This window comes from Podarcis cretensis (assembly GCF_951804945.1).
Source record: "Podarcis cretensis genome assembly, chromosome: 17".
Classification (NCBI taxonomy): domain Eukaryota; kingdom Metazoa; phylum Chordata; class Lepidosauria; order Squamata; family Lacertidae; genus Podarcis; species Podarcis cretensis.
Window position 1 is genome coordinate 5,898,427 of NC_137187.1, and position 8,885 is coordinate 5,907,311.

An 8,885-nucleotide genomic window follows, 5' to 3' on the forward strand; every position below is an offset into this window, starting at 1 on the left:
GCTTGCCTCTGATGTTTAAAATGTTGGTATTGACTTAGAGGTTGTGGTTTACCTAAAACAGCTTGTGCCTGAGATACTGTGAGAGGTGGGCATTGCTATCAGTTAGGTACATAGCTGTCAAGTGTCCCTTATTTGAAGGGACAGTCCCTTATTCCAGTGCCATGTCCCACCGCTGTCCCTTATTGATGGATGTCCCTTAAATGATGTCCCTTAAATTTCAAAGGAAGCAGCTCCTCTCCCTCCCTCCCTGCCGGCCAGGGAGGAGGGAGGCTCCAACTGTATTGCTTGGCTGTGTTGCTCACCCAATAAGAAGTCTAAGAATGACTGGGGGGTGGAGCTTGAATGCCTTGTGTGTGGCTAGTTAATGCGAGCTGAGGGGTTTTTTGAATGCTGGACGCCATTTTGTTGCACGTGCTGCTGCAAACTTTGCAGTGCAAAGCCAGGCCGGGGAGCCATCTTAAGTTGAGGCTGCATAGGCCTTGTGGTGCATGTGATTCAGATTCTATTCAGTTGAACCTCTGGTTACAAAGTTGGTTGGACAGTGTTCTCGAAGCTACCAGCATGAGTTTGACCAGACTGCAGGAGCACAGGAAGACTGGAATGCCTGGAACAGGTGAGGCTGCAGGTCCCTTATTTTGGCTGCTGGTCCCTTATTTTCAAGGCTGCTGGTCCCTTATTTTCAAGGCTGCTGGTTCCTTATTTTCAAATCTGTAAGTTGACAGCTATGGTTAGGTATGACCTACTTCTGTAGCCCATGAGAGAAGAAAAAGCATATTTAGCATGGGTGGAATAGCCCGGTGGTATCTGGTTCCAGCAAGGAAGAAGGTAGTTCAATAGTAGAGCATATGCTGTGTGTACAGAGTCCCAAGTGCAATTCCCGGCGTCTCCAGGTGGAGATGAGAAAGAGCCCTGTCTGAAACCCTAGAGACTTGCTGCCACTGAGTCTAGGCTAGGGGTAGCCAATGTGGGACCCTCCAGATGTTGTGGATATGTCCCATCAGCCTGAATCACTGAAGTGCTTGGAGGTGAAGGGCGTTGTAGCCTGCAACATCTGGAGAGCAGTGTTGGCTCTGTCTCTGGTGTATATCGTACTGAGCTAGATAGCTTAATAGACTGACTGTATAAGGCAGCTTCCATAGTTTGTTGGGGAGCTTCTGATGACTTAGGATTGTTGAACTTAAGCAGGTGTGGCCTAGTCAGTGTCTAGGTGGAAACCAAACATAAGTACAGTGGTACCTCGGGTTAAGTACTTAATTTGTTCCGGAGGTCCTGAAACTGTTTTTAACCTGAAGCACCACTTTAGCTAATGGGGCCTCCTGCTGCTGCTGCGCCGCTGGAGCACAATTTCTGTTCTCATCCTGAAGCAAAGTTCTTAACCTGAAGCACTATTTCTGGCTTAGTGGAGTCTGTAACCTGAAGCGTATGTAACCCGAGGTACCACTGTACCTTTGAGCTTTCCCAAAGAAGAATGAGATGGTTCCAGTGCAGAGTAAGTGAGGCTGGGCATTGTTAGGCTAACATTAACATGATGTAACTGGAAGTTACAGAACTTGGGTGATGCGTTACGGGGCTATTCATGGCAGGAGTGCAAATAGCGACAAGATGAGTCAAATAAAAACCTTAACCAATGCTTGAATTGGCTGTGAACAACTTGGCATTGCCAAAGGTCCGGGATAGTGTTGGATTGATGGAAAATACAGGCAACGATCCTGCTCATTCTCCACTAATCAATTACAAGGTGTGATCAGATACACCCCTTGTAGCAATAGTTGAACATTTCTGTCTCTTCTTGCAAAAAGTCAGTGAGAGAACACGTGTGCCTCTGTGTAAAAGTCAAATGGTGTCATGTAAGGGATGAGAGAAACTGGATCATTTAACATACATCAGGTACGGATAATCCTGCCTTGTTAGGCCAAGCTGTGTCTAATGAAGACAATAAGTTGCCAACATGCCTGTGATGGTTTGGGTCGTGGCCTGCTGTGAACAATGTACTGATCTGCACGTGTGACTTGTCTGGGATGGGGAAAATAGGTTCCCTTCCTCAAAATATTTTCTTTTGAAAAGCCTCAGTTGTTCCTGGATGGTGGGGAGTTCACACCGCCTCTGCTTCCAGTGCCAAGGAGAAGAGCCTCAAAGAAGCATGCCAACAAAGAAAACTCTGGTGCTTGTTCTACGGCAAAGCCAGAGCCATTTGTTCTTCCTCCTCCAAAGACACCAGCTTGGGTCATGAATGAGAAGAGAGTGCTTACAACGCCAAATCGTGCATTTCTACCTGAAGGTATGGCTTGGAAATAAGAAGGGATCTCTGTTGGAAACAGAAAACTGTTAACAAATACTATTTATTTTTTATTGGACAGGATTTACCACTTATTTTCCAAAAACTCTAAGGAGTTTACATGAAACAAATACCAGACAGGAGGGTGGGGCTCGAGGCAGTAACTACAGGCTAACATCTGACACTGGAGTGTGTGGAATTGTTGTGTTCAAGACTTCCTGCTTCATGGTGTATTGGAGCACTTGTCCTGTGTCCAGTTGTTGCTTTAGGTTATCTTGCCTCTAGGCCAAATAACAAAATAGCACTTCTGCACCTATCCTTCCCGGGAGGGGTATTTCAAGGGGGCATGAGCAGGAAGCCCTAATTAATCAATTATCTTAACGAGGTCTGCTGTGCAGAAGTGGGTGGGTGGGTAGGATAGCTCCTAACTCTGTACCTATTTTAATAAACCTTTAACAGTTTGCTCAAGGTATTTCCACAACTGCTTTTTTAAAAAGTATTTCATTTTATTCATAATTATTAGGCTGTTGAAAACTACTGTGCAGTTAGCCAAACACTTCTGACTTTCTATCACATCTTTTTGTGTTGACCAGCAGAATAACTATTAGTTGAAACTGCATGCTCCCCAGGCCCAACTCCACCACCATCAATTCAAGTTCTTGTTTGTGTTTAGAATCTCTTCAAATCTCTTTTAAAATCCTCCCTCTGCTCTGATATGTGGCTTATATCCCATTCAATATTCTTCTTTGGGGGGGAGTGGGGTATTTCCTTCGGGGGGGGGGTGTCCACTGAGGATGCTTAGTCCTTTCCAGGCTGTTTGGTTAGGGGAGGAGCCTTGCATTTACAAGCTGATTTTGCAGCAGGGGGTGGGGGGAATACTCAAGAATGGCTGTTTTTCTACCAAACTAAGAAAATAATGGGATTATGCATGGGACTAAGAAGGGCTGATAATGCATCTTTCTAAATAGACTCAAAACTGGGTGGTGCTTCTTGCAGAGAGAACTCAAGCAGCCACCAGTGAGACCCCAGTTAAGCTGCCATCTTCTACAAAACCGTATGAATTAGAAGCCGGAGTCATTAGCCCTGAGAGAAGGTAAATGTCCGGTTAACTTGAGCATATTCAGGTAGTCTATTGTACAATCTTAATCCTTGTATTGATGGGGGAAAGCTTTTTGCAATGGCATCTGTTTGCTCTGTTATAACCTATTTAAATCCGTTCCTACATTTACCAACAAATATTAAAAAGCTGCAGAAAAAAAATCTTACATTACACACTTCAGTAGTCTTGGATGCATTCCTGTTTTCCATAATTAAAATTCACTCTTGTGCCCCCAGAGAATTGGAGCATATATACAACTCGCTCTCAAAATCCCAAATTACTGTTGTGCAGCAGGTCCTTTTAGCCATGTATTTTGTCAGTTTCCCCTTTCTCTCCTCTTCCTTCCCCCCCGCCCCCACAAAAGAGCAGAAGTTAAAAGACCTTTTTACTGATGTATCTAAAAACTGTCAATTCCCAGCCACTGAAAACAACTGTGCACTTGCTATCTCTGAACATGACAGGTGTCGCTCAGTGGAAGTGGACTTGAACCAAGCTCATTTTGAAAGTGGTCAAAAGAGAAAAGGAACCAAGATGTTTGGGAGCCTTGAAAGAGGCCTGGATAAAGTTATTACAATGCTTACACCAAACAAAAAGAGAGGCTCAACCAAAGATGGTCCAAGGAAATTAAAGGTAAGTTTGCTGAATTACCTGGGATTTCTTTTACTGATGAAACTATCAGTGATGTATCAGTAAGCATACATGCCTGTTTGGGCTGTGGAGGTCTATGGCTATGATTCCCCAAGCAGCAAGCCCTCACTGTACTGGAGACATTGTGGCTGTTGTTTTTTAAAGTCTAATAAAGTGGTGTCTCATCCTGGAATAGCTAACTGGGGGAAAAAACAAGTGGTATCCATCTCTGCAGTGTGCAGACTTGGAGCAGCTACTGTGTAATGCTTAAACACCATCTGCACATGACATCCTAGACTGAGTTGCCTTGTCTTCCAAGCTTTTCAAATGCGCCCCCAGCACTAACGAAAAACTTTCTGTTTTTGTGCTACACTTAAATTCACAGTCCAGTAAGCTTTCTCGTTGCTGAAAAGGCTAAATTTGGAAGGTTACTTGCAAATTTAAGTCCAAATGATGGTCAGCTTTAGCAACTATCAACTTTTGGAATTCGGTTGCAGAGATTCAGCTACAGCGGAATACCCTTGTTCTACTAAATGACTCTTGCCATGTAGCCTGTCTGATCCAGGCCACACAAAAAGCTGACGAAGGCCCAAATGCCATGCTTAACAAGTAGTAGGCAAGTAGGTGCCAGTTCTGTGATGCTTGCAGGGGATTTCATGTCATGGATCAAAACTTCTGAGTTCTTTCACTTTTAAAGTTCAAGGTGCAAGTGGCAGCAAATATGGTTATGGCTAGAACAGTAAGAAATTTTATTTCAGTAAAGCGATGCCTCGGCTTCATAGAAATAATTTGGATGGGGCTTCCTTGCAGATGTTGGGAATGTCCAACAAATGTCTATGGACTTTTGTGCATAAAAGTCTGGCATGAAACATTGAATTTAAACAAAAGAGAACCTTAAGGCCTTATGCCTAGTTAAAGCCTACTAAACATGCTGGGAGAGGGACACGGGTGGCACTGTGGGTAAAACCTCAGTGCCTAGGACTTGCCAATCGCATGGTCGGCGGTTCGAATCCCCGCGGCGGGGTGAGCTCCCGTCGTTCGGTCCCAGCTCCTGCCCACCTAGCAGTTCGAAAGCACCCCTAAGTGCAAGTAGATAAATAGGTACCGCTTTATAGCGGGAAGGTAAACGGCATTTCCGTGCGCTGCGCTGGTGCTGGCTAGCCAGAGCAGCTTCGTCACGCTGGCCACGTGACCCGGAAGTGTCTCCGGACAGCGCTGGCCCCCGGCCTCTTAAGTGAGATGGGCGCACAACCCTAGAGTCGGACACGACTGGCCCCTACGGGCAGGGGTACCTTTACCTTTACCTTTAAACATGCTGGGAAGAATGGTTCTTCCAGTACTTTGAATGGCACTTATGTAGCAAAGAACAATGTTTTGAAGCAGAGGAAATGGCCTTATACCAAGCCAGACCATTGGTCCATCTACGCAGCTCAGGATAGGCCGCTTTGACTGGCAACGACTCTCCAGGATCTCGGAGGGTGATATCTCCCAGCCCTACCTGGACATGGATTGAATCTCGGATCTTCTGTGTACAAAGCAGATGTTCTGCCTTTAGGTCAAAGCCATGGACCGTTAAGACTCATAGCATCTTTCTCATCCTCTTCTTCTCATTTCTTTCTGAAATAATGTAGCTGGTGTTTGAACGTGAAATGCAGAATTGTGTCCTAAACGTGCACCATATGTGTTGTTCTCTAGGCTCATTACAATGTGACCACAACAAACTTATTAAATCCAGATGAGCTGTTGAAGGAAATAATTGCAATCCTTCCCAAAAAGCAGGTTGATTTTGTACAGAAGGGGTAAGTGTAAATATTCATTCCTTATTTCAGTCTGGTATCTTTATCAGATAATTTCTCCTCGATCCTCTAACAAGCTGCTATCTTGCTCATTCTGTATTAGAATTGTGGCCTGGTTTGCATGTTGCACTAAACCATAGTTTTATTTTAACTATGCTTTAATGTGAACGAGCAGTTAGTTGGCACCCTGCTGAAATTACATGTACTTAGCTCTTTCCTGCTTCTGCTGCTGGGAAGCGAGCCATGGTTTGGCTTGTCACCCAGACCTGCACTCATGATTTATTTCTCCCCAAACCAAGTTGCAATTTAATGAGTGCAAACAGCCACTTGGCAGAAAGAACATTTTCTTGATATCTTTCTAAAGGACACATCACAGTCAATTTTTAAAATATGTGTGCCTTTGTCTCGTAGCACCATTTTTCTTTTTCTTTTTTAAAGGCCTGGTCCCCATCTTGATTGATCATTAACTGAGTCAGTTACTGATCAAACGAATGTAAGCAGCCTTAATAACCTCAAGTGGAGAAGTGTCACACTCAAAGGGCCACAATCAATGTCACATCTTGTAAATCAATACCTTCCTCTACTGGATTGTCTTATGAGCTGCCTGATAAAACATTGAGCATCAGGTCAGACGACAGAATCAAAATCCTATCCCCCTGCCCCACAGTACCCCTTCAGGCGGGTGGCATGCTAGTGCCCCCTTGTGGGGGGTGGCTTTCCTGCATAAAGATCTAGAAAGTCAGGAACTGTTTCTTTTCAAAGGGTGGGTGGATGCATTCAGTACATAGAGCTCCCCACCTGTATCTCCACTAGAGCTGGGTAATATCTGCTTTTCAACACTGTGATATATCAGCAGCTAAATATTGTGACAGCATCTTAAAAAGCAGCGACATCACCTCGCCAACAAAGGTCCATATAGTTAAAGCTATGGTTTTCCCAGTAGTGATGTATGGAAGTGAGAGCTGGACCATCAAGAAGGCTGATCGCCAAAGAATTGATGCTTTTGAATTATGGTGCTGGAGGAGACTCTTGAGAGTCCCATGGACTGCAAGAAGATCAAACCTCTCCATTCTGAAGGAAATCAGCCCTGAGTGCTCACTGGAAGGACAGATCCTGAAGCTGAGGCTCCAGTACTTTGGCCACCTCAGGAGAAGAGAAGACTCCCTGGAAAAGACCCTGATGTTGGGAAAGATGGAGGGCACAAGGAGAAGGGGATGACAGAGGACGAGATGGTTGGACAGTGTTCTCGAAGCTACCAGCATGAGTTTGACCAAACTGCGGGAGGCAGTGGAAGACAGGAGGGCCTGGCGTGCTCTGGTCCATGGGGTCACAAAGAGTCGGAAACAACTAAACAACAAATACAGTGGTGCCTCGCAAGACGAAAAGAATCCGTTCCGCGATTCTCTTCATCTAGCGGTTTTTTCATCTTGCGAAGCAAGCCCATTGACGGATTAGCGCTATTAGCGGCGCTTAGCGGATAAGCGGCTTAGCGGCTTAGAAAAAGGGGGGGGAGTCGGAAAAACTCGCAAGACATTTCGTCTTGCGAAGCAAGCCCATAGGGAAATTCGTTTTGCGAAGCGCCTCCAAAACGGAAAACCCTTTCGTCTAGCGGGTTTTTCATCTTGCGAGGCATTCGTCTTGCGGGGCACCACTGTATTGTGATGTACTGATATATCACGATATGTGAAGTTGCAAGCCCCCATACCACTCTGGCTCCCACAAGCAGGAGCTAAATGTGGGTTTGATCAACTGAGGGGCGGGCAGCCTCCCACCCACCCCTCAGCTGATCAAGTCCCCAGAGGGGGGCTTCTTTAAATTGTTCCGCTGAGGTGCAGCTGGCTGCACACGAGCCCGCCCGTCAGCAGAGCTGTTAAAAAAAGCTGTGACAGCACCATCCTGCCCTCCTGCTCACGGGAGCCAGAGGCAGGGGGCTTGATCAGGCGAGAAGCAGGCTTCCTTAAACTGCCCGCTTCTCAGCTGATCAAGGCAATTTTAGCTGGCGATACATTGCGGCTTCTTGGCTGCCGCCAGCACAGTGCAGGCAGGCAGACTAGAATGAGTTGGGCTGTGCTGGTGGTATCAGGCAATGTATCGCCTGCTGAAAAAGTCTGAATCTGGTATTGCGGTTTGACCATCAGACCGGTTTCCAACTATTACTTGTAATATTGCCCAGCTCTAATCTCCGCATCTTAGAAAAAACCTTTCCCACTTTATTCTACCGGCTGAATGTACTGGCTTCCCAGTAGATCGTGTGCAGAAAAGTTGGCTCTTGTCACTAGAATTATTTCCCCTGCAATCCCCGACTTGTAAGTACCTGAACTAATTCCCCCTTTCCTTTGTCTTACACAGCTATAAACTGAAGTGCCAGACCCAGTCAGACTTTGGCAAAGTGACAATGCAGTTTGAGCTGGAAGTTTGCCAGCTAAGCAAACCTGAAGGCGTGGGCATTCGGAGGCAGCGGCTGAAGGGAGACGCCTGGGTCTACAAAAGACTAGTGGAAGATATCCTATGTAGCTGCAAGCTATAACTCTTGGTTCACGGTGAGAACATGGACAGTTTTAACCAACCTAAGCCATGTTCGTTTTAGTTGTTAGTAAGCTTGCCTAATCTAACCCAAGGACTAGTATTTTTTTGTTTTTAAATAGGACCTCCTTTGTGAATAAACATTGACCTCCCATGTCATTATCTGCCTTTGTTTCTTTTTCTTTAATCATCTGCTTTTTGTACATTAATTGTTTCTTCAAATGATTGTGAACATTGAACTGTGGCTTGGCAAATGCAACTTCTCAAACAGTTTTGTGACCAGCGTGCTGTCTCTCATTTGGAAAGAGGTAAAGTGTTCCAATTCTGTTTTATCACTTAACAATGAATTAGAAATTCAAGCTGCATTTACTTAAATGGCTAAACAGGGCCACAGCTATGTTTCAAAGTTCAAATTTGCTTTGTGTTCAACATCTCTAATAAATTTGCAACATTCTTGTCATTCATTCATGAACCTCATTGCTATATGATGAGCACCACAGCCGAGTTGCCCTCTTCCATGCATTTCAGAATGTCTGTCTCATAGTCTTAAAGCAATATCATCTGG

At 45.2% G+C, this 8,885-nt stretch overlaps 1 protein-coding gene across 3 annotated transcripts in view; it reads left to right on the forward strand.

The window, feature by feature from the left end:
- Nucleotides 1–8,479, forward strand: part of MELK (maternal embryonic leucine zipper kinase) — a 37,167-nt gene extending 28,688 nt beyond the window's left edge. For all 3 annotated transcript variants that reach the window (XM_079959377.1, XM_079959376.1, XM_079959378.1), the window contains exons 14-18: nucleotides 2,065–2,278; nucleotides 3,272–3,368; nucleotides 3,836–4,004; nucleotides 5,697–5,800; nucleotides 8,147–8,479. In XM_079959377.1, coding sequence (XP_079815503.1) covers nucleotides 2,065–2,278; nucleotides 3,272–3,368; nucleotides 3,836–4,004; nucleotides 5,697–5,800; nucleotides 8,147–8,324 — 762 coding nt within the window. In that variant the 3' untranslated portion in view covers nucleotides 8,325–8,479. The remainder of the gene's footprint in view (nucleotides 1–2,064; nucleotides 2,279–3,271; nucleotides 3,369–3,835; nucleotides 4,005–5,696; nucleotides 5,801–8,146) is intronic.
- Nucleotides 8,480–8,885: the final 406 nt, after the last annotated feature.